The sequence below is a fragment of the Aplidium turbinatum genome, chromosome 4, assembly GCF_918807975.1.
Source record: "Aplidium turbinatum chromosome 4, kaAplTurb1.1, whole genome shotgun sequence".
NCBI lineage: Eukaryota > Metazoa > Chordata > Ascidiacea > Aplousobranchia > Polyclinidae > Aplidium > Aplidium turbinatum.
In genome coordinates this window covers 15,402,335-15,427,782 of record NC_137475.1, presented here as the reverse complement: position 1 = coordinate 15,427,782, position 25,448 = coordinate 15,402,335, and the positions used below count along the sequence as shown (strand labels likewise).

Sequence of the window (25,448 nt, the reverse complement as noted above, 5' to 3'; positions counted from 1 at the left end):
TAGAAGGACTGTGAAAGCGTTATGTTTAAACAAACCTTTAGCTGATCTTATAATTGGAAATGTTCCTAAGAGAAATTTTGAAATGATTTGTTATTCTTGTGGCAAGAATGGTTACTTTGCTCGAAATTATTCTGCAGGAGATGATTTGCATCAGCAACAATCTTATCACTGCGGACATTACGAAATGGAGAGGATACAAGTGATGACCATCTGGAGTTTGCTATCGATGCGGGAGACGCGGCATTTCGCAAGGGAGTGCGTTGCTGACGACAGACATTCGGAGAACAAATGTTGCCGTGATAACCATCACTAATTCATCAATCTTTTCAAAGTGGCTTTACGTGTAAGAACTAGAAAGAATTATGACACTGATACGAGTTACCTGAGGGTTGAAGAAACCAGTCATCCAGAACTGATTTGGTTTGCCATCAAAAAGCCAGCTTCGGAATTGAGCGTTGCGGTCAAGCAAGCCACTGAACCAGAATCCAATGCTGGAGGAATCCCAAGAGATCTGTTAAACATTGTCAGAAAAATGTTTACTTTTTTGACAGAGTGATAATATTTTTTCACAGTTTCCAAGCTTTAGACCTCCTTATGCAGAATAGTATCTATTGATCGTTATATTTAACTGTTTCAAAAATTTCTTTTTAGGATGAAAATCTCATTTGATATTGCCAAAGATGTTCAGGAGTGTTGTTCGAGTTTCATTGTATACTGTTCACATGATGCTATTTCTAGATACTTTTTTTTAATCTCAATATGAATCCAATGAATGATGATTTGCGAGAGTTACGTGGATTGTCTACTTTTTCTAAACTCTACCGTAGCCTACTTGACAAGTTTTCCTCAAAATATTTTCATTACAGTTACGCTGCATAAAGATAACGTTATTTGAGTTCTTGTTCTTCACTTTATATCCTACAAGAATAATATTACCAGTAATCACATTTTGACCAGGGTTGTTGCAAATTATAATCCCAGGTTGCAGATCAATCAGTAATTTCGTTGAGTAAAGTAATCACGAGAAAAAACACTAAGGAAAGAGAAGTTTAAACAACTATTTGAAAAAAAAGAATTGAAAAGAAAACCTAAGCATAACCGCTTTTTAACCTTGGCCCATGTTTGTGGGACCTGAGCATCGTATATGCTATTGAGCGCATCACGCAGTGCTTCGTTCATGATGATGCTTCCTTCTATGGCGAGACGGAGGTCGGATAGGGTCGACCTCACGCAGCCGATGACGCGCTGCATTCTGTCCACCTGCAACCGATCAAAGAGAAGTACGTCACTGCAGGGAATGAATTTATTGGCTGAGCGGCCGAACGAAGAATATTTATTCAGCACTCCAAAGGCCGTTGGTTCCTCAATCCTCATAGAGAGTACGCGACACTGTCTTGTTAAAACACTTCATGAAATGCTAGCAGGAATACACAAAAGTTTACTTCTAGCCGTAACAAAGATTGAGCCCTTACGAATATGAAATACTTATTTGATTTGATTAAACATGTATTACTCCGGCAGCTCTTCATCCAGATGACTTTTTAAGTTTTGCTTATTCCAACTATTGTGACATTAGCTGATTTCACCCTTAAAAGTCGCTTTATTGCAGTTTCATGTCAATCATGACCAACCTCCTGTCGTAAGAATATGTTTAGAGGGTCCGTGGCTCCCATCTTGATGATCCTCTCTTTGACTTGATGAGGAAGATAGTCAACAGGTAACTTTTCTAGCATCTCACTAGCCATGCGATCCACAACCGACTCTCTGGTTTCCCCTCCTCCTCCAGATGAATCTTTTGGCTGAATGCTCTGGATGGTTGATAGAACCTGAAAAGGTTAACAGATGTGCAATAAGCTCTTTTAATTTTTTGTATCGGGTAAAACTACATCTTTAAAGAAATAATGTTATGGTTACTATTACATGTCATAACGTCGCGCCACAACTTCTATCAAACTAACCATAGCTTTATAATGTCGTAGGTTCACTTCATTTTATAGAAAGTTCTGACCTGAGTCAAAGAGCATACAGTCATCATCGTTGCAAGACGATAACATAATTACTGTACATGAGAAATAGTGTATCTTACAAATCAATAAAAAAGATATATTTCACTCCATGATCAATCTACAGACGTAAAAGGAATGCGTTTGTTAGTGAGAATCATTTCCATACTACATTCACCTTATTAGAAGAATCCGTCTGGTACGCGATATCAGCATTGGGGTGGAGTCCAAAAACTTCCGGGGAGTCAACATCCGGAAGATTCCTGATGGCACTCCGGTAGTCGTCAATGTTCATGCAGCGTGGTATGACGTAGCCACCTGTTCGTTATATTGCACTGACTTGTAGGAATGTTTTTGATGAAAAAAGTATCGCTAAAATGATTTATTGCTGAAATTATGTGTGGGTTGCGTTTAGGGTATTTGCATACAAAGAGTTTTATTGTAGTTTCTTGCTCAAACTTCTGTAGGCTTGTCTCTTATGCTTTTTGTGTCCAAAACATTTTAAGTAGAAAAACATATGGAATGAATTTGTAGAATTGTGAATTTTAGAGTACACTACCTACGACAAAAGCAAATAAGGTTTATAAAATGTATAGAAATTTGTTTTACCTTTAGCAAAGAAAGCAAATTTTGGATCAAACATGTGTTCCCCGAACCAAACCTTACAGAAGGTGTTGAGTAATCTTTTGTCATAATCGTCGGTGACACGTCCCCCATAGTTGACCTCTCCTATCATGTAATTCACCGTCTTGAAGGACACGCCCTGCATCAGTATGAAGGTTAGTGATATATTTACATGCTGAAAATTTTAATTGGTGTGGTGTATAAATTCATTAAATGAATCACAGCAAAATTTCAGCCTCATGGAACAACTTGTAATATTTCGTGATATTTTGTTTAGAGGTGGATCAGACCAAGCGTTTGGTCATTTATTATTTTTTTTCTGGAATTTACTTATACAGTAGTCCCCGCTTATTAAACCCAAGGTTAATAGGTTACTCATTTATGAAGTCCCAAATCGTCCGGTCCCGATGTGGGCTTAATAAGCGGGGACTACTGCAAATTATTTCTGAAAATTCACCACAGCATGTATTCAGCATTGCTGCAATAATTTATGTGGAGTGAAACAGAATTAAGCTGTTAACAGTTTTATGGCATAAGGAAAAATATTAGCTTCATATTGTTTTGATGAAAAAAAGTAGTAAAAAAACGTGAATATACTTTCTAAAATGCTAAATATTTTTGTTGGAATGATGTGATTATGGCAGTATAAACAGTAGGCTACACGTCATGTAGCATTGAAATTATTGATCATATTCAAGGAAGAAATTCGAAAAATGACTTAGTTTTCTTAGTCAGAAACGAAAGAGTAATCGCTAACTGTTGACTATTCAAACCAGAAATGCCTCAACAATCTTGATCCAAGCAATCTAAACCTTAACTTTGGAGACTGAAAGAAATCTGGCGAACACGCGCATCTCACCTTTTTCGGGTCTATGTCGTCAAGATGATTTTGTATAAATTGCACGCTAGCCGTGAAGTCGCTCTGATTGAATTCGTATGGAATATTCCAACCCAATGGACCGAACTTGCGCCTCTCTTGTACCACCGAGTGAAGAAATGCAGTCGTATACAGAAGAGGGCGCCATTGCGGCATGTTGGTTACTTCCAGCTGTCGCATAGTGACGCCATATACAGAGATTTGTTTGAATCCACAAGTCATTAAACAGAAAAAAATATAAACATTTGCTGAATGTTAAAATAAATTTTTCAATTTATCAACACTTAGCCCATTATTAAACAGAAGAAAAATTCACAAATGCAACCATATCGAATCCTCGCATTTAGGCTATATAGTTCAGGTTGAGTAAAAGGTATACCACAAACAAAACTTCGTTTCGGTTGCCGCTTGATTAATAACCTATGGTATTAATTTTTTAAAAATAACATAATCGAAGTTAAAAAAAGCAAGCAATTAGTTATTTTATTTACCTGATCTTGCGTCACAGAGGCATATGTTCTGGAAATCCCCGCTTTCATTCCTTGAGGGGGTTCATTTGTAAATTTGGTAGATGACTGGAGGAGGGTAATGGGAAATTTAGGGTTGACCTCCGTAGTGATAAATATCCTCATCGTGGGGTGGCAGGTTTCACTGTTTATACCGTGCAGCTAAACAGTAATTTACTTTTAGACTAGACGGCATTTTTCTGCTAGAACTTTCAATCAAAGGAAAGTATGCTCAGTTTTTTTAAGTAACTCAATGTCAGCTGACAATGGCACAACTCGTGATGGATTTTTTTTATTGTGGGAATTTTTATCCTCGAACTGAAAAAGCCTCAAAAGTTTCCACGTATTGTTGGTGTTGTAGCCAGTGAATTATTTCATCCACTAGACTAGATCAAGCTGAACTGAAAACTGTTCTTGTAGTGGACTTCAGAGCACAGAACTACGTGCTATTACCATGTCATTTGTGATATCAAAGCTGTCACTTCAACATTCCTATTAATTTGTTTGATTGCAATACATAACAAAAACAAACTTAGTCTGTATTGTGCTTCACACTTTATCGATAAGTTATCTGTGTCATGTTGTCTGAGTTTGTGTCATGTATTTGTCAATGCCAAGAACTTGTCATAAACTTACAGTCAGTGTTGTACGTTGACGCCGTCAATTTGACGACGTCAACTTTTTGTTGACGCTGAGGCTAGCGCCGTCATTTTTTTTTTAATTGACGGAAGTGATAGCGCCGTCAACTATTTTGCCGATTTTAAGCGTCAAGCGCTATGCGTCACTTTTTGTTATCTCGTTTCACAATTAGAGTTTTACAATGTATTTTGGCCAGCGCGACTCAGCTGAATTACCGGCTTTCGCGTTGGTTGGAATGGCTACCTGGAATACAAGCGGAAGAAGTGCGCTAAATGGTGATCACTCATATTGTGAGTAGTAGCCTATCGAGAACGAGGGTTCGGAGAGCGAAAGCGAAAAATCAATGAATGTCATCGCGGAGGTTGAAGATACTTTATTTCAAGAGCTGTATGCCCCTGAAAAGAGCGATTTTGTTGCAATGGACATCGTTACAAGATTTACAGTATATATGCTAAACTATCAAAGCACGCTTGGAACAGTGATACCTTTCCGAGTGAAACTTTTCAAGACTTTTTTTTAAAATGCAACACACCAATACCATCCAGCGCTGCTGTGGAATACATGTTTTCACTTGGAAAGGACATTATGCGTCCGAAACGCAGCAGATTATCAGACAAACGTTTTGAAATGCTTGTGCTTCTACAAGGAAATAACTAATAAGCTAAGCAGCTAATTACAATACAGTCTCAAAACAGAATATCTGCTCTTTAGCCTATTCATAGGCTAGCTATTGTTAGCCTAAACTTGGTTGAAATGCTTTCGTTTTGTGAGACCCTGGCTAAAATAGCGCTAGAGATTAGCGCTGACGCTGACGCCGTCAATTTCTTTAAGAGCTGACGCAGTACTTTACGCCGTAAAGTTTTTAGGCAATTCGGGCTGACGCTGACGCCGTCAATTTATTTCATTGACGCGTACAACACTGCTTACAGTGGTGTAATTGCTATTAAGGATAGTCTACTTCACTTCGGATTATTTCCGAGGTAATTGTTAGCTTGAAGTGGGCTAAGTGATGTTTGACAACTGCTGGTTGCAGCAACAAGTTATGACCATCTTAATGCAAGACATATCATTACAGCCTCTGGTTTAGGCTACTTGTGATGGGGTTTCGATTCTTGGTCTTGTTATAAATATTGTAGGCTACCAATGCATCTAGCACAAACCAGTAAAAATAGCTTGATGTATCCGATCACTTACAGATTCCAGCAGCTCATCCATGAACATGAGACCGAGATGACAGTTTTGGAACAACACCCATCCTCCATCTTGCATGGATTGCTGCAATATTCTTCGAGCGTGTATCTCCTGACCCTGCCCCATGGATATTGCTTGGCATCCTAAAATTCATTGCTTTAATCAATTTGCGTTTTAGAAATAGCATAACATAGTCTAATGACTCTAAGCTACGCACGAATGCGGTTAAGCAAGCTTAATTTCATATTGCCGTGTGAAAAACGTAGCAAGACCAAGTGCCGATGGTTCAACTTTGACGATAGCCTACATACCACTGTTAAGATAGACCTTAGATTAATGAATTTACCAACATAAAGATTTCACATTGTATTTGGTTTTAAAGCTTTTAGACCAGGGTTTCCCAAACTTTTTTGGGCCACGGACCACTATTTGTGAATCTGTTTATTCGCGGACCCCCAATACAAAGGTAAAAATAAATAAAACCGAATTTTGTTTATTTAAAAAACTGACAACATCAATGGGACGGATGGGATTGCTTCTTATTGCATAAGTCATCAATTCTCGGAGTTATTTGTGAAAGGCAAACTCGTAAGTCAGGGTCCACGGAAAGTCTGGACCTGTATTTTGTCTTTATATTGGTAAGAGCAGAAAATGATGTCTCACACATGCAGGTCGTGGAAAAAGGCAATAAAATTCTAGTTGCCTTTTGAGATAGCAATGGGTATTCCTCCACAACACTCAACCAGAAAAATGCAACAGCTGTTTGATTGAAACTAAGCATTAAAGTTCGATCAGATGACAATTCGGCTAACTCTTCTCCTTCGCCTCCTTACAGATCAGTCTTTGTAACAACAAAAGGGTTTACAATCCAGTCAAAATTCTCATATGTCTCTTTTCTACTTCTTGAAATGTGCAGAAAGCAATTCCAAATGTTGTGTAACGTCAGAGAAAATCAACTCTGTATTAATTAAGGATTTTTTGGTAATGTAGCCACACAAAACAGGAAACATATCAACAACATTATCATTTATCCTTGTTTTCCATATGTTGAGTTTCTTGATGAATGCTGTTATTTTGTTTTGAGTCAGTAAAATGTTCGCATCTCTTCCCTGAAGTGACAAGTTCAATTGGTTTAGAAAGTTAAGAATGTCTGCCAGGTATGCAAGTTTCCCAAGCCAAATTTCATCGGCTACTAGTGAACTCTCGCAGTTGAAATACGCGTGCTACAAGTTTTACTAGTAGTCCAGTTTTTAATCCGGTGATGTCCCCATTACCGAAGGTGGCCGGATTCACCTCCAAGTGCCGCAATTGCCTTCACACTCTGCCTCCACATCAATCTGTCTAACGCGTCCTCTATTGTCAAGCCCACCTTGCTGCTTTCCTCCTCAACTTGCCCTTTCCACGCTTTCTTGGGTCTTCCTTGTTTTCTACGACCCTCCACTTGCAACTCCAGCGCTCTTCTCAAAACATCATCTTCATCCCTTCTCAAAACATGCCCATACCACACCACCTCACTCGAACAAGTTAAATGAGAATGTTGAATACGAGAATTTTTCGAAAACAACTTTTAAACTGCAACGAAGATGCAACAAGTAAGATTTACGATACTGGATAGCAAAAGCTTTCGAAATCATTTAAGTTGTAAAGAACTGCGGCAATTATCTTTGACAGGGTACGTACTGTACAACGTATATGTGTGACTTTCTAATTTCTGGTCATATGGCCACGGACCACCTGGGCAGTCGTCGCGGACCACCAGTGGTCCGCGGACCACAGTTTGGGAAACCCTGTTTTAGACCAAATAAAAGTTGCAATTTAAAAAAAAGGTAACCTTTCTTGGGTTTAAATGGCTCAGTGAGCAATAAAAAGCTTGCAATTCATTTCGTGCAGAGCGGAGCTTTTTTTTTTGCTTTGCAACACCACAACTTTTACGGACCAATAGGCATAGCGTGATTTCTAAAACCTATTATTTAGCTCCTAACTTCAAAGTATGCTGATGGAAAATTGTCTATGCATTGAAAATTGTCTATGCATTGTTTGTGAACTGTTGAAACAGAATGTTAGATCTCTATCCTCAGACTACGAAAGCCTCTTTAGAATATTAATCCTGGCCATAAAGAAACTACTGCCAAAGGCACCGTCACCGCATTGTCGCCTAGTTTGACTCCCTTAGATATCACTAGAGCCTAAATTATAATTGTTTGCTACATTGATAACAATTCAAGGCCCAAATTGTTTACTTGAAGCACACGATCAGTAACCGCTGAAGATCTTGCTTATAATGGCTTAAAGAAAAAGTGCAGTAAAAAAAAAAAGAATTTCCTTTATACTAGTGATGAAAAATATCAACGGGATGAGCAGTAGCGCAGTTCGTCAACAAAACCAAGCACACCCAGTAAGACTATGTTCTGCTCACTTGTGTTTAGTTTCTTGGCCAGTTTTTCGATTTGCTCTGTGGGATCAGATCCCATTGACAGAAGACATATCATCGGAGTTCGGATGTTGCTCTCTTCGTACAATTTTTCCAGATTTAATGTAACTCCATCTGCATACTGAGGGGAAACCAAACATAATCACTGGGTCATTATATAATTATGAATGACAAGATTGTAAATAGAGACACTTGTTAGATGCACCAACACTGGATTTTTTAATCGATCGATTAACTTAATCTTCTGATTAGTTAATTGAGAATCATTTTGCGCGACATTTATCTGTGAATCAGTAATCGGCGGTTTCATCAAGAGATAAACGTTGGTGCGTAAAAAAAACAGTAGTTTGCAGATTAAGCTGCGCGTAAACGCCTGATTTGCTTAATTTAGTCAGGTTCACTATGTCAAAAAAAAGAGTTTCGTTCAAAATTTTTGGAGATTAGCAAACCTATACATTTTCGGAAAGCTTAGATCATGAGGAATCCGAAAAACGTTGATTACATTTGCAGAGATGTCCACATGGCCGCCATTTTGAATTTAAAAAATGGCCGCCGCAAAATATATGTTTTGATATATCTCGGCTCCTAATAAACTTAGAAACTTTATCAAATATGCTAATTCTATGTTTCAAGGGTCAAGAAATCCATTAGAAGCATACCTAGATACTTAGCGTTAACCACTTTGCAATTATCCGCCATATTGGTTTTCAAAATGGCCGCCGAAATTATATTTCATTACGGTACATTACAACTAACTAGTTGAGATATAAAGTTCATTCAACATGCTAGTGCTAAGTTATGTTGACTAAGGAATTCATTAGAAGCAAGCCTGCACGCCACTGTCATATTTTGGACAAACAAAAAACAATTCAATTTTCCAACAGCTGTCCTGAGTCTTATTTCCAGCATTACAGTCAACGTCATTTTCGCAGTCTGTCCCACACAGGCACAAGTCGGTGCAGGTCAAGTTGTTCCTTCGACACGAACATCTCTGGGTTGAGCAGTTGGTTTTGCATTGGCATCGGTCTAGCTGAATAATGGCTTGTGGTGCAGGTAAATTTTTTGTTGTGATAGGTGAAATCCCACTTTCATGCTGATGGTAGCCATGCCGAAGTGGATCAAGGAGCTGTTGCCACTTGAAAGTGGCTTGGCACCAGACACGACTCTGAACTCGCACGCGTTCAACGTGCTCCTCTAATGCACCAATCGTTGGAGACAAGTTTTCATTCTCCGCCAAGTTCTTGCAAAACAGGTGCCATCTCAGTTCTGGAATGTTGTTTATGTGGACACCCTTCGGGCAGTAGCCTACATTGTGCAGACAAAGTTGGCCAGCATTTCTTTCACATTCTGAGATAGTGTGCTGTACTCAGGTAACTGAATTAGTGCATTGATTGTTTCCATTCCTGCCTTCAAGTACTGTTGGAACCACTTGGTTTTATCCAATCCTGAAATCTGCCAACATTATCAGCTCCACTGAAAGTATGGAATACGGGTAGCCTAATGCTTTCGCCTTCTCTTGTCCTGGAGCTCTCCATATTGGTGCGATCACCAGTGTACCTGATAGCATGGAAATGGACGAGTGTTTGCAGAGTTGGTCGTAGTTTGCAACAGCAAGGACAAGAACGTCTGTGTCCAGACTGAAAAAGACTAACTGCGCACCAGGACTCCGCTGTGATGCTGATGCTGCGAGGCAGATCATCAAGGTGTCAGCTTCTTCGTGATTGTTCACTTCAAACGTGATGTTCCGATTGCTTCTGGTGTGGCCTGACGCTGAAGTTATCACCAGCTTTGGAGAATGCTTGTTGTATCCGATTACTTTTTCAGCAAGATACTGTGTCAAATCTGCTTTCGTTTGGTTATGGGACAGGAACCTACTCAGTGGTATGTGCTTGATTCTGGTGTCATCCATGATTTGGTATTAGACGGGATCTTTGTCTTTTCGTCGTCTTGCTCTTGTTTTCTGTTTCAAAGAGTCAGACTTGTATGTGTCGAACACCAGGATAATCTCGTCAAACTCTGCTGTCAACGTCATGAGCTTGTCATTGAAGTGTTGGCTAAGATCTTTGACTGTCGTGATGGCCCCGTATTCTTTGTCATCTTCTGGACGACCACCATGCTATTGACAATGGAAATTTTCTGACTCATGTGCGATGCCGATGGTAACAGTTCTGTATTGGCAGTGTCAACTCTCTGTCCACCCGATGCTGGTTCATGCGCATCATGCTCTGTTCCATCAGTTTCAACCAGATGCTGCAGGCAATGGATGAGTTTTGATTTATCAGTGCATGGTAGAACTGATCCGTCTGGAGCGAATAGTGCTCTCGGTGTGAGGGTGAACTCATAGTTACCGATAACGTTCTTCTGGTCAATGTCCCGGCTTGATCTGGATAGGACCATGAAGCGCCCGTAGAGATCTTTTGTTTCTTTCAGATCGACCGTCTGGTCACGAACCTTGACTGTTTGCTTCTTGTTTCTTGACATGTACATGGAGTTGTTCTGCTTCATAACTGGTGCCCATAAGCTGACATCACCATTAATACGTTCTGCAACATACTCTTTGTAGAGCTGTTGTCCCTGCTCATCGACGGTCAGGATCTGTTTGACATTTTTTTGTGGAACACATGCGTCTGTGATGAAGTTATACAACTCATCACCTTCAACTGCGAATAGATTTCCATGACTCAGTATGGTAGCTTTTATCTTGTCAACAGCTTCATGCTCTTTCCTGACAATGGCTGGTTGTACTTTAGGGTGAATTTTTTTTGGAAGAAATGTCTCCAAACTGCTCTTTGAACTTTTCTGAGAGGCGCGACATCTTTGGTGCAGCCAGGAAAAACCGTTGCCAGGCATTGTTGTTAGAAATGCCAATTAGTCCAGAGCGGACTTTCATCATCTTGTTGAACTGCTCGCATGCAAAATCTGCACCAATGGACACAAGTGGGATCTCACCCTTGGTAAAAGACACATTGCCTTCTTGAAGTTCACACCAAGTCGCTGGGTGGTTGATCTTCAGGTCATGCATATCTGCAATATACCGTGGCCAAAGGCACTTGTACTTTATCCGATCTAGGGTTTATTCAGTTCCTCACCAGCTTGCAAATGGAGATTGAGATCTGCATTCCGGGATACCTTGACAAAGAATAAGATCGTTTCCACACGGTGAACATAGTTCATCATTGACTTGAACATCGCATTAGAGGACTTCTCCGTTTCCCATGCTTTCGATTGCTGCATCACATCTTCATCTATGAGGATTCGTTCCAGATGGTCATGAGAAGTCGAGATGGATTCAGGAGTAATGTTTCTGTTATCAGATAACGATGTACATGCCTCCTGGACCTTATCTTCTGATCTGAGCAGATAATCTTCAGATGTGGCTTCTCTGTGAAAAACTGATCCAAGGCCAGTTCATGCAAAGCTATGTAAGTGTGGATGTGTGCACGAAGAGTTCTCTTGTAGTGCGCACACTTGAGAATTTGTCTTGTGGTCGCAGATCCATACACATCGGCTTCGATCCAGGCATCATCAATCCCAGAGTACTCTATGGAAGTTCCGAGAGCTGTTAGTGCAGCCATCACAGCATGCAGATCACCCAGTCTGGAAACAATTTCTCTTTTCAGGTCGACCCGTGCGTCTAGCAACTGTACTGCCTTTTCGTAGAGGGCCATGTGGAAGATTATCACAGTTGGGTACCCCTGACCAACGACTAACGTCTTCAGCTGGGATACTTGTAGAATCACAGTCAGCATAGTAGGCCACTCGTGAGCAACTTCGGGTAGCAGGGGCAGGGCACAACATGAGCGAGTGGTTGGCAAGATGAGATGAGTGACTTGTATCCTGCCCATCCGTGGATCTTGGTCTGTTCATAATTTTCTCTTGTTCTAGACAAAGTAGATGCTGTGACCCACCCTAACTGGGTCAGTTCATATGACTGAGCAGCACCTGTTGTGTTGGCCTCAAACCTCCGCGCTCTGTTGTCAAATTCTGGCTTTGGCTTGGCACATGGCTTAATGGGCACATGATATGGAAGGATTAATAAGTTCTTTACTGCAGTAAGTTCGAGCTTTGGTACGATTAGTTCTCCTGAAACATTTGCTTTCTGATATACTGCAATGATTGTTCCATGTGTGGTGCCTTTTCAGCAGGCAGACAACAAATATGAATAAATACTTTTTTATTTCATTATTTTCATTTTTATACTTAATTACGGACAAATACTTTTTGTAAGCGGACAAATACGACGTAACACTGTATATAAGTAGTAATGTAACGAAATATATTTTCGGCGGCCATTTTGAAAACCAATATGGCGGATAATTGCAAAGTGGTTAACGCTTGGTATCTAGGTATGCTTCTAATGGATTTCTTGACCCTTAAAACATAGAATTAGCATGTTTGATGAAGTTTCTAAGTTTATTAGGAGCCAAAACATATCAAAATATATATTTTGTCATTTTAAAAATTCAAAGGCCATTTTAAAAATTCAAAATGGCGGCCATGTGGACATCTCTGCAAATGTAATCAACGTTTTTCGGATTCCTCATGGTCTAAGCTTTCCGAAAATGTATAGGTTTGCTAATCTCCAAAAATTTTGAACGAAATTACATAACGAACCTGACTAATTTGTCGAATGGCTGCTGTTGTTGTATCCAAACCTTAGTCACTGTGTCACAGATAAGACGCAAAAACAATGTGAGACATACTTTTCTTAAATTTTTGCATTGAATTAAGTTGGTGATGGATAATAACTTTTTTTTGTTTCTTACGCAGAATATACTGTGCTATTTCATTTTTCTCATATTTTACCCGTTTTCCAATAGAATCGACGATGTAGTATCTAGCCATAGCTGTTGTCCGATCCGGACACCAACTTCTGATGAAGAGGAACTTTCGGAAGACATCTAGTGATTTGCTGTACCCATCTGGAGTATCCCTCTCTTCAGGGGCATCATCATCAAACCATGACTTCCATGCCCTAAGTGAAAACAAAATTAGTGATGGTAGAAGTAGGGGATTGCTCAATCAAAAATAAGGTGGACAAGTGGAGAGTCATAGTGTTATGACAAAATTTGATGCAACTACAGCTCGACGTCTACCTCTATATATTGCATATCCAGGTGCAATACATGTGATCTGTCACGTATGTACATTGTACAAAGTGTGTATTGCAAAAATAAATCTATCAAAACTCGTGATATCGTGTTTGTTTTATACTATTTAAGTCATGGTAATGCAGCAGTAGACTTCACGCTACAGTGGTAACGGTAAGTAGCCTCACACTGCTGCAGTAAGGTTTTACCGATGTTTTAACACCCCAAATTTCAAGCAAAATATAGCATTTCATTTCATGAGAATGCATTAACGTGAAACCAAAGAGAACTTTGTGCAGTTCTGCCAATTTTTGAATTTAACAGTGACCCTACAGCTGTCCATATTGCGGTAAAATTTAGTAAACTGAGTCGTCCCAGTATTCCACTGTCCCTAAACAAAGTAATATGTGTTTTTAAACACAGAAAGGCGTTTTTTAAAACACGTTTGTTTATTTTTGGTTGTTCCTTCTATGCAATGCAACTGGAAACTCTGTAAATAAGACATAAAACCGATTTTACATGAAAAGAATCTGTTGCTCATTAGATCTCACCTTTACAGCAGGTTTGTCACTTTTATTTTGTCTTTTTTCATTCTGACCATCACATAAAAAAATCGTGCAATAATGAAACTGCTAAGTTCGGCAATGAATAGATCTTCTCAGACAGAAAAATTTGTCATTTTTATATTGATTCAATATCTGCGTTTACAGTCATTGAAAATGATGGATTTTTTGACTGACACTTGCAACAATGACCTACTTGTCATTTGACGTCACTTGAGTTGTGATCTGTTTGAACATGGGCAGTGAAGTAAGACGAACCAAGTTCAACCACGTGACATCCAGTATCCACTTTTTGGGTTTCGCTTCCACAGAGTTCAAGTCCAAAGCAGCCCCGCCTGGTATTTTCAGAAACCAAAAATAAATGTTATGAAAATTAAGGGTAAAAAAAGGTAATAGTTTTTGTGCAAAGTATAGACTATATGCATCAACGTTACAGTTGAATATGGTGGTTTTTAGGTCGGTATCCTTCTTTTCATTGTACAGAGCTTGCAAGTATGCTAGAACTTTTGATTAGCTGATAATACAGTATGAGTAACAAGTCCAAGTAACGTAAGAGGTTTTTGACCGAAGCAAGAATTAAATTAACTCGGAGTTCATTTAAGTGACAGAAACTATCGTTAATGAATTGTTTCCGATGACTCCCATAAGGCTATGCATACCATTGTCACATGGATATCTTGATTTCATCATAGTAATGCCAGAGGCTGAAGTTGGTTAGTCGCAGTATAACTGTTCATGCTAGACTGGTTAAAAGTTAAAGCTTAAAGTTAACACCTTGCATACATATAAAAAATAAATTTACCTTTTATCAAAATGTCAAATTCAGTGGAAGATACTTTCCCCGACTGAAGATCGATTTTTAGCGCCAACAATAGAGTGAAAAGATACTTGTGTTCCTCATAAAAACCTCTGGCAGTGTAGCAGTAAATAGCGTAAGTGAGATAATCTATGATATTAGCAATCCTCTTTGCAGGAACTGGAGATTTGGCGGATCTGTAAAAAATAGGTTAATGCCACAAGTTAAATTTTAGCGACAGTTTTTTCCTTCCAAGCACCTCTTTCGTTTCGTTATTGCGTTAATATTGATCCCGATACAAGGAATCTTAGGTCATTTGGAGAAAAAGCTTGTCAAATTTCATTTAATGAAAAGATCTGAGACCTAATCACCATCACCAACCATCATACATTGATGATTGTCATTTAACGAAATCGGATGGACAATATAGGCTGGGACAAACCAAGTTTAGACTGTAAGAGAGCGCCAATAAAACAAAAAGCAATCAACTCCAACTAACTGATATAAACTGTTACCGTTCTTTTACTGTTGCTACAAATCAATGAATTTTATTGAACCAACGTTACTTTTGTATGCTCTGGTCAAAAACTTCGAGAATTTGAGCAAGTGATGTTTGATACATGACGTTGACCAAGCTCATCTCAGTGATGAGGAAGTACAAGATGGATCCTCTACTAGCCACTGGTCTGTACTCCTCTCGTGCCGTGCTAATCTTGTGCTCCGTCTCTTCCGCAATCGACAACTTCTCACTCACTTCCTCTGCCGTTGTTTTCGTCACCTGCAGGAGACCGTTTCTAAATCTAATGCAGTTTCGCTCTTATTTTCACTCTTATACATTAAAGCAATATTAAATATTGTAAGATTAGTGGTTCTTGCTTATATATATATCCGTGACAGGAAGATTGCCCGTCGGAAAATTGCCACCCGGAAAATTTCCCGCCGGAAAATTGCCCGTATGGGAATATTGCCCGCCGGAAAATTGCCCGTGTGGGAAGATTGCCGTCGAGAAAATTGCCACCCGGAAAATCGCCCGTCTTTGAGTAAGAAATTACTGCGAAAAAAATCTAGCTGTGAGTCTGTAATGAACCATTGTTCCTCAAATAGTCTAAACTTAGCACCCTTGCAACCAGATTGGTGCGACGAGATTTAATTATCACGTTTTGACACTGATCTTTGTCATATATTAAGCGAAGTTCATGAAGTAGCCTACTTTAATCTGTAGCAAACTTGATTGAAAATGTACATTAGGTAATTCGCAGTAATAAAGGCACATCACATCATAAATTTATCATTTAGACATTGAAAGTAGCAACAACTTTCATGCGGGAATGACAAGTATGGGGAAGGTTTAATTGATATCAGAAACTTACATGATTACTATTGTTGCTCAATGCTCATGTGTTAACCAAAGCGATCATACAGAAGGCAAATAATGAGAATACATCCATCAAAACACCCGGACGATTCCATGATAATATACAAAACAATTAAGAAGGGTGGCAACATAACAGTTCGTGTCATGTGCGTTGTGCATGGCAGATCAGCAAGTTTTCACTTCTTAGTTAACAATAACAACATCAATATGCGAGTTCGCGTGTAATCTTGCTTTGCAATTTGTAGATTTTCTTTCACTGCACTCCCAATAAATCGTAATACCACTTTCATTCGTCTTATTCCGATGATACATAAATTGTGATTCATCTACAAGAATGTCTTTTCCGCGCTCACTTTTTATGACGGTCACCATTTTGGGGTGACAAAATTTGAGACAAAATTTGAGACAATAACGGAATCTGAAAGAAGACTGTCCTCAGAACTCAGTGTAAAGCTGTAGCCTATACTTTTGTCGGTATGAAATAGAGAGTTGATATTTATATTCCCCAGAAGCATTTTTTCATTTAGTTTGGCATTTACAGATTAAAATTTATCACGCCTTTTATTACAGCTGGGTGCTAAGTTTAAATTATTAGAGGAACAATGGTTCAATACAGACTAACAGCTGGACTTTTTTCGCAGCTATTTCTTACTCAAAGACGGGCAATTTTCCGGGTGGCAATGTTCTCGACGGCAATGTTCCCACACGGGCAATTTTCTGGCGGGCAATATTCCCACTCGGGTAATTTTCCGGCGGGAAATTTTCCGGGTGGCAATTATCTGACGGGCAATTTTCCTAGTGCCTATATATCATACGCAGCAATTTTATGTTGTAATGGCATATAGACGTTGAGAAATAACATTAAAGAGAAGGAAAAAGGGAGATGTATACCCAGCCAGAAAATTGGGGCCCATCTGGGTACCAAAGGAGAAATATGTTGGGTTCTTACTGAACTTCCCTACTGGGTCCCAGTTACACTGTACTTGTCAAGTTCCTACCCAATTGGACATCCCAGTATGAAATAATTAAAAAAAAAACGCTTCCAAGTGGTGTCGATCTGATGTTCTTTGCAATCTGGATCACAGACGGATGCGATGTGCCACTGAACCTTAGGCCGAAAAAGGAGTTCAGAGGTAATGGAAACAGCTTTCTTTGTGGTTGAAGGGAAGGTGAAAGAAGAAGATGCGTAAAAATACCTATTTTTCCATGATAACAGATGGTGTATTAATTTAAATTATTTATTCTGAATTAATGTGGAAAATTCAACTCAGCCTAAATTTTGTAAAATGTTGTGCAAATGGGCTACCCAGTCTGAAACCACATGAGATTTCACAGTAATCCTTGCAATAATTATTGGCTGTATAGACATAACACTGAAAAAGTTATTTTTATACAGCTAATGAAAATATTTTTCTTTTGTAAAATCGTTTTTTCTATATTGGGGAACGGGTCTGCTACTATTCGGTGAGTCCGATTCGGTCAGTCCGATTCGATTACCTAATTATCATTGCCGCTTTTACATCGTTTTAACGTCGCTAAACGTTGAAATAAGACCCTAACCCCAACCCCTAACCCCAACCCTAACCTCAACCCTAACTCCTAACCCCTAACCCTAAAACGGCAATGATAATTAGGCTACGGTGCGCAATAATTTAAAAAAAAATTCAAAAAATCACCAAATAGGGAACTCTCCGAAAAAGGCTCTCACCGAATAGGAAACTCACCGAATCGGACTCACCGAAACGGGCCATTCCGTTTGGGAACTCATTTATCACTCATGTTAGGATGATTTTACAACTGGGCTACACACAATTCAACTCACATTATTGCTCACATTTCCTGCTTTCATTTTCAAACAACAAGAAAATGATAAGAAGTTGAAATTAAGAGGTGGGGCTCGTTTTGGAGCTTTATTATTAAACAAACATGAAAAATTGGATTTGTGTTAACACATTTGTGGCCCATAAATAACCTACATGGTATGCTCACAAGCCCAAGTGCCAACTTGCATTTTCACTGGGCCCTAGTTGGGCTTGCTGGCTGGGTATAAATACTGTCTAACACTACATGGCAACAAAGTGACACCGAATTGATATTTTATTACATCGATATTCAATGCATTATGATTGCATGTGAACACATTTATTTTTTTGACAAACAAAAGATGAAAATTGAGTTTACGAATAACTTGCAAGTTTTGTAAACTTATAGAGACTTAGACTCAGTCGCTGAGGTAGACCGAGGGAAGTTTCCGTCTTTTCTTTGTGTGTGGAGTTCATTCTTACTGTACCGTAAGTCTAGAATCTATTAAATGAAAAACTTTCCTCACTAACGTTTTTCAAGCGCAAAGACCAAGATACAGAGTAGTCTACCACCAAAGCATAATTACAGTATTTAATGTGAAGTGAAAAGTAAGAAATTACTTTTGTTTTTTACCTGAAGAACTTGAACCAGACTATGATCTTCCACTAGAGATCCTTGAGTGGATGTAAGTCTGTAAAGAAGATTGTCTTCTAGCTCCTGCATTTTCCTTTTGTTTTTAGTCACATCTTCTAAGAGATTAATTCGTTCCGCTTCCAGTTCCTTGGGAAGTTGAATAATCAGTTAATCACGTTGTTAAATTATAGCAAAATCACCTTCCGTGGAGGCCATGCACATGGGAAGCAACGCTAGTTGGATTTTTAAAAGGATGATAACTGATGACGCGTTGTGACGAGGTGTCGGTGGGAGGATTCAACAACTGCATCATCGCTTACTTTAAAAAATGCAATTTATTTCAAAAACTATCTTTTAAACTAATCTGTCTAAAGCAAGCTAATCGATACAGTTTTTTTATCGACAGCAACTACTTGATCAGGTTTGCAAGTTTCTGTAAGTTTTAAAAGCTTTTTAAGCATTATAACTGTATGAGCTGCTACTAAAATTTCTTTACTTTAAGATCCACATTACATATACGGTACTTTTTACTTTCTATACCTGTTTTTCCATCACAATAACCCTGGCAAGCAATTGATCTTCTAGCCCCCTCATTGTCACAGTGAAGTCCACAATGGATGTTCGGGCGCTAACCTCTGGGGTGTAGGCTGGGTTAGCCAACTTGGTGCTGAGAAACATAGTGAAACCCTCCATAACATCAACTTCTTTATCGCCAAGTTTGACCTGTGATTACAGAGCACTCAGTAATACATTTTAAAAGAAACAAAGTATATTAAATACATGTCGACATACAGTACGAGCTCCAAATTTGACTGGAGGCTTCGCGTGAAAACAGTCAGAATCGCTCAAATAAGTTGGTAACACTGCAAACATAGAAAGATTTGTTATTTTTCGGTCACACCTTCGCTATTTAGATTCTCAAAACTATCATTTCAAAGAGATATGAAGTATATTTAGCACAGAGTTCAAAATCAAAATTGCATCGGCCTCTAGTCAATATTAGCGTGTACGTTCGCAAGGCTTATCTATAAGAATAGCTGTTTGTTTAGAAATTTACAGAAGATTTGACAACGCTTTTGCATAACGCACGCTACTCTCAGAACAAAAATGGAGTAAGTTATTCTTCCTGGTAGGCCTGCGCTCTTGATTTCTCTGATTCACCTACTAAAGTAGGCACTGTTTTAATAAAGTATAGTAATGGTGTACATTAGAGCAGACTAAGGCCTACTAATGCAATGTTTTTGTTAGCATTTCCATCTCCAGGTGGCCATGGCATTTCACAGTTCCCCTAAAGTTGACTTCATCACCCTGCTGAGAAACTCTGTGTATTAATATAAACATATCTTTATCCTACTTTGAACGAAGAGCCAGATTTGATAAAGTTCTTCTCCAAGACATTGTCCAGAACGGGATCTATTTCCTCGCCGATGTCTTCTACCATCAGAGGGCGACCAAGAGATAAAGCATCTTCAAGATGAGTGCGAAAATACTTATGGTTGAGAGTGGTTACCTCAATAAACACAAGCTTTTGAATACTACCATGTATATTGTATAAGACTGTGACTATTGCAAATCATTATTAAAAATATTCTTATATATGCTGTAAGCTTCCTTAACAAAAAATTTAACAGCACTCATTCATGTTCATTAAATATAACGTATAAGCATTAAGCAACTGTATCGGTCTTACACTTTAACAACTTCGCATACTAATAGAGAGGCCTTGAACTACTGAAGACCCCGTCAACAAATAGGCCTATCCCGTCTGTAGCAAGGTGACGTCGCCAGTAAATTACTCCTTCGATTAGGCGTCGGTAACGGAAAGTTTTTCTTAAAGTCTGTTGCTCAAACACACACCAAGAATTGAACCACCGTCACTTGGTCTTGTTTTATTCTCAGAATTGGTTGTAGGCCTACTTTGAACTATCGGGAAAATGGTCTTCTCGTAATGCTTGATCATCAAGTTTCAACCGATGACTGCAGAGCAGATAAGTAATCATAGCCGTACGAGCCAGGGGGCAGGGGGGCAGCTGCCCCTCCTGTTGTTTCAAAACGTCGTGAATTCGGGCAAAATCTTGCAATTATTAGGGCAAAAATTGCAATATGAAAAGCTACAAAATTGCATGAATTAAGAAAAACTATAAATTAATATCTTTTATCCATCAAACTAAGTACAGCCTCTTATTTGCACAAGAAATGTGCCGCAAAATTTTCATTTGGCACACCTGTATTGATGTATTGTATTGCATGGTGATCAAACTGTAGTACGAAATGCATTTAACCAACTGCATCATGCCAATTTGGGCAGCCACCAAAATATGTCTCTAATACCGGTACTTTTGTGAAACTGCCCAAATCAAAACGCAAAATTTGCTATAGGCTACAGCTATTTTTTTTTATTTTCACAAATGCATCGTGTTGATTTGGGCAGCTGAAAACATGAAATTATCTGATGAAACTGATTAGTCTGTTTATGCAACTGCCCAAATTAGCGTGAGGCAGTTTCCCCAAAATGTACAAATTCATTAATTTTTCCTATTTAGGCCTACATAACTGTATCGTTTAGATTTGGGCAACAAAAAAATATGAAATTACGGTATCTGATCATAGTCTATTTATAAAACTTCCCAAATTGGCATGATGCAGTTGCCTCGGCATCAAAATTTACGAAGTCTTTAATTTTTTTCATAATATCCATAAATGCATCATCTTGATTTGGGCAACTACAAAATATGAATTTATATAAATCTGGTGAATACTTTTATAAAACAATTCGGGTGGAGAGGTTAGAGTAAAACGGACATAGCTAAGCAACACCACAACATTTAACAAAAAAATGTTATACCTGTTAAATGTAATGTAAATGTTGTGGTGTTGTTTAGCTTTGTTTGGTTACTTTTATAAAACTACCCAAATTAAAATGATGCAGCTGCGCCCCAAAAAAAAAAATATATTTAGTTTGTTTATGCAACTGTGTCATGTTAATTTCACCAACATTTAAAATGCTACTGCTGAAATATATAATCTCAAACCAATCATAATATATTCATTTATTTCAAAGCTTTCCAAACTCAAAACCTGCCATGCAAGTTGGCAAAATATTTGCTTCGCAAGATCTTGTGTGAAACATGTCAGCTCCACTTTTTTAAATTAATATCTTGACTTCTGTTCTGTGGAGACAGATCCAGTTGTTTGCATTACCTTGACCTGCTTTTTCTGGTTGCAAAAAAATAATTGGCAAGTTGCATGCATAGAAAGTGTTTCTTGTGATGATGTAGAAAGCATATTTTTTTAGTTTTTAGCTCAAGCATTCAACAGTTACTGCTGCACGATGGCATGCATTGGTTATGTGTACCGTACTATAGTTTACTGCAGATGTATAGCCCTTGGTTCTGATGTCAGCAGTTAGCAAGCGCCTGCAATACTGCAGAAATTTGACTATGAGAGCAACATACCTAAAACATTATATCTGGATGTGTATTGTGTAATGTGTATGCCTATCTTAATTTTGATATTACCTCATTGGCATAAATATTATACAATGGAGAATTAATTAAAGCACTTGAATGCATACTCAATGAGGTGTTTTAACACAGATAAGTTATTTTTAAGATAAGCAATGGATTCTAGAAAAATATCGTACAAAGGTAGAATACAGTGTGCAAATAAAGGTTTTACTCTGATTACAAAAAAGAACACCTGAAGAGGATACACAGTAAGGACAGTAACATTAAATTTATAAAAGTCAATGAAGATCCAAAGCAACGGCAGTTAACCTTCAGTATCGGTACAACAAGATCTCGGAATGTTTCCAGCAGTGACACAAGCTTTAGAGCAGATGAAGAGTCAACAATTGCCGAGGTTGCTAATGAAGCAAACACTAATAAGGATATGGAAAATACTGAAGCCATTCATGTATCAATTGTAAATTTGACATCTGCCAGAAATGTAGAAATAGTAGGCCTAGATCATGATTTGCATGAGGAAGAATTATCTGCCGAGATTATAAACAAAGAACCAATAGTTATGGATTTAAGCCAGGAAGCAGAAAGTAATAATTCTATTGAAAATTGTGTGTCAAATCAGTGCCGGTCTTTGGGGTGTGCAAGCCGTGCGATCGCACAGGGCCCGCAAATTAGGGGGCCCGCAATTTACTCAGGAAATGCAGTAATTTTTGTCATTTCCAATGGAAAAAATTCGATTCACAAGCAAGTACCGTTATCCTTGAAGTCAATTGCGGCTTTAGAAATTAGCAACAAGAAAACATGGAGGCTCAGCTTTATTTCCAAAAAATGCCAGAGAAAACATGATCTTATCCTTTTGCTATGCCACCGGACAGCACCATTTTACAGTTAATATTCATACCCAAATTTTTATTGAACATGCGCTCAGAATGCACCAAATTCAAAGTAATTTTTCAAAATTTTCTGGGGGAGGCCCCCCAGACCCCACACCGTTGGGTGTCGCCGTCGGCAAACACGCCGTCAGGCTTTGCCCGCCAGCCGTCAAACCCCCCTCCTCTTTCAAAATACTTAGCTACGCTATTGAATTGGATCATTGTCATTGGGGCCCGCAAAGCACATTCCGCACAGGGCCCAAAATACCCTAAGACCGGCACTGGTCAAATGATCAGGAAGTAATTACAACTAAAACAAATGCTCCAGAAGATCCGCTAGTGATCTTGTTATGTTAATTTTTCACTGTTATCTTGCACCGCATACATTATATTTTGGCAATTTCTATAAAAGCGTGCAGATTTGGGTTAATTTACGTTCTGCCCCCCCAAAATGGTTTGGTCTCGTACGGCTATGTAAGTAATGCTAGTGATGATGACAAATCTTGAAGTTACTTGCAACTCATTCGTTTTTTCGCGATTCTTTATCCAAGCTTTGCCCTGCGTCTGGGGGTCAATAAGCAGGGGATAGCGGCCGGCCTTTGTGACGATTATGCCATTTTGCACTGACAAACCGTCGCTAGGCAACCCCTGCAATGAGCAAGGCACGTACTTAAAATTTCATTAGTCTACAAATTGTGATCAGACAATGGAAGATAATCATGTCGTATGCGATGTGCGTTGTCCGTTAAAAGGCAAGTTTGGGCCCAATGACAAGCTTTAGCTCACAAGTCAAGACACAATAAAAACAAAGGCATTTAAACCTGAACAAGTTTTTGCACCCAAAAAGCAAGCGTTTTTTTCCAAAATAAAAATGATTTAATGCACTACAGAAAAATATGCAGTATTTTTTCAACTTCTTGGGCCACCTGTCAAGGTTATGGGTTCCTAAAATCATCTTGAGCCCGGGTAGTAGTACTCCCTGAACCCGTGGTTTTCAATCTTTCTTGATTTTGTTGTCTAGTGTAATTTGGCATTAGAAGATGTGTGGTGATAACAACTATGAACGCTAACTCAGCAAGCCATTGGTCGTTGATTAGCTAGGGAATGCCCCTTTTCCTTCGGCGAAGGTTACAATTGCAGAAAGACAGCCCTAAAATCATTCGAGATAGGGCTACGTAGCTCAGCTAACAACGTAAGACAATTAAAATGACTACGTCGCCACAATCGGCATTAATTTCTGTGAGAAACTGGTTTTCTTAGTGACGAGTGCAACTTTTTTAACTCTCGCTACGTAAGCCACTGCAGTGGCTCACATCAGATGAACAAAAGTGTCATTTTTAAGAACCTGTTGCGTGATGTCACTAAATAATAAGTAAACGATAAGCAAAAATACTTGTGCAAAAAGACAAATCTAAATGTACATTAAATTTTTGTGTTTTTAATTTTGTAAACAATTTACAAAGATAGCCACTTGACGCAATGACAACCTTGCTACAATGAACACAATCAACCGAAAATATCATATCCTTTGCATCTGAGATCGTCCACTTACCTGCAGGTTCCATTCGTTGATAGTGTTGTTGTCTACAAGCATTGAAGTCACATCGAGACTCTAAAGATGTCATAATAACTTTGTTATTAAGGCCGTTAATAGGCTACCACGTTACTGTGTTGATTCTATATTGTAATCGAAGTTAGTACTGAGTTGGTCCTGTGTGATGAGTTATAATAAGGATTTTGATGATTACAAGTTATATAATAAAAAAAAAATTGCAGAAATACGTTTTCCATTTATTTCATGCAGATAAGACTTTTCTTTTTGTGAACCAACCCAGCAAAACAGGCTCTTGACATGATCATGCTGAGGATGCTATGCTAGCGAAATTTATGAAAATAGAAGGTGGTAAACTGTTTGTAGTGTTCAGTAACAAGACCATATTTCATGGCAGTCATTAGATTGGTCACTTTGACTTAACAATACAACGACATTGTTACATGACATTGATGCCATGCCCAGGGGCGTTGACAGGGGGGTCTAGGTGGTACTTTTACACTCGGACGCGGAATATTTAAAGGGGCCGGATGGAATCAATGGATCAATGGAATCGGGAAGTCATACTCTAGCGCCATGTGAATAAAAGTTCAAAAAAGCAACCACTAGATCAAGGGTTCCCAACGTTTTTTACACCGTGACCCCCTTTGAAAAATCAATGACTCCCCATATTTTTTCAACCTTTTGAAAAATTAAGAAACGTCATTTTAATTAAAAAACTAGTTTATACAGTAACCGGTAGTTAGAATGATAAAATGATATAAATACAACACACAATAAACATGATAGTACATTAATTAGTTATTACTGTAGGCCTACATATGCAGTTAATGTCAAGGTTGAGCTTGTTTTTGCTCTGAGAATGTCTTAATTGCTGGTTTAGTGGTGGAAAGAGCAAGCCGCATGTCATATTGAATATCCAAGACACTGCGCTGCTTTGTCTTCAGAAGTAACATTGTTGAAAACCCCCATTCACAACGATATGTTAATGGGAAAGGCAACAGCAATGGCATGACAATTTCAATAAGC

General features: G+C 38.7%; 1 protein-coding gene across 1 annotated transcript in view; it reads right to left on the bottom strand.

The window, feature by feature from the left end:
- The window catches only part of LOC145768217 (dynein axonemal heavy chain 5-like), a 131,708-nt gene that overhangs the window by 5,738 nt on the left and 100,522 nt on the right, over positions 1-25,448 (bottom strand). The window contains exons 70-87 of the mRNA XM_082579705.1: positions 24,420-24,479; positions 23,381-23,515; positions 19,886-20,041; positions 19,072-19,254; positions 18,532-18,678; positions 15,287-15,498; positions 14,727-14,917; positions 14,121-14,259; positions 13,078-13,246; positions 8,257-8,392; positions 5,844-5,983; positions 3,996-4,172; positions 3,487-3,675; positions 2,613-2,766; positions 2,182-2,321; positions 1,632-1,826; positions 1,111-1,260; positions 383-511 (exon numbers count right to left, since the gene is read on the bottom strand). Of these exons, the coding sequence (XP_082435831.1) occupies positions 383-511; positions 1,111-1,260; positions 1,632-1,826; positions 2,182-2,321; positions 2,613-2,766; positions 3,487-3,675; positions 3,996-4,172; positions 5,844-5,983; positions 8,257-8,392; positions 13,078-13,246; positions 14,121-14,259; positions 14,727-14,917; positions 15,287-15,498; positions 18,532-18,678; positions 19,072-19,254; positions 19,886-20,041; positions 23,381-23,515; positions 24,420-24,479 (2,802 nt within the window). The remainder of the gene's footprint in view (positions 1-382; positions 512-1,110; positions 1,261-1,631; positions 1,827-2,181; positions 2,322-2,612; positions 2,767-3,486; positions 3,676-3,995; positions 4,173-5,843; positions 5,984-8,256; positions 8,393-13,077; positions 13,247-14,120; positions 14,260-14,726; positions 14,918-15,286; positions 15,499-18,531; positions 18,679-19,071; positions 19,255-19,885; positions 20,042-23,380; positions 23,516-24,419; positions 24,480-25,448) is intronic.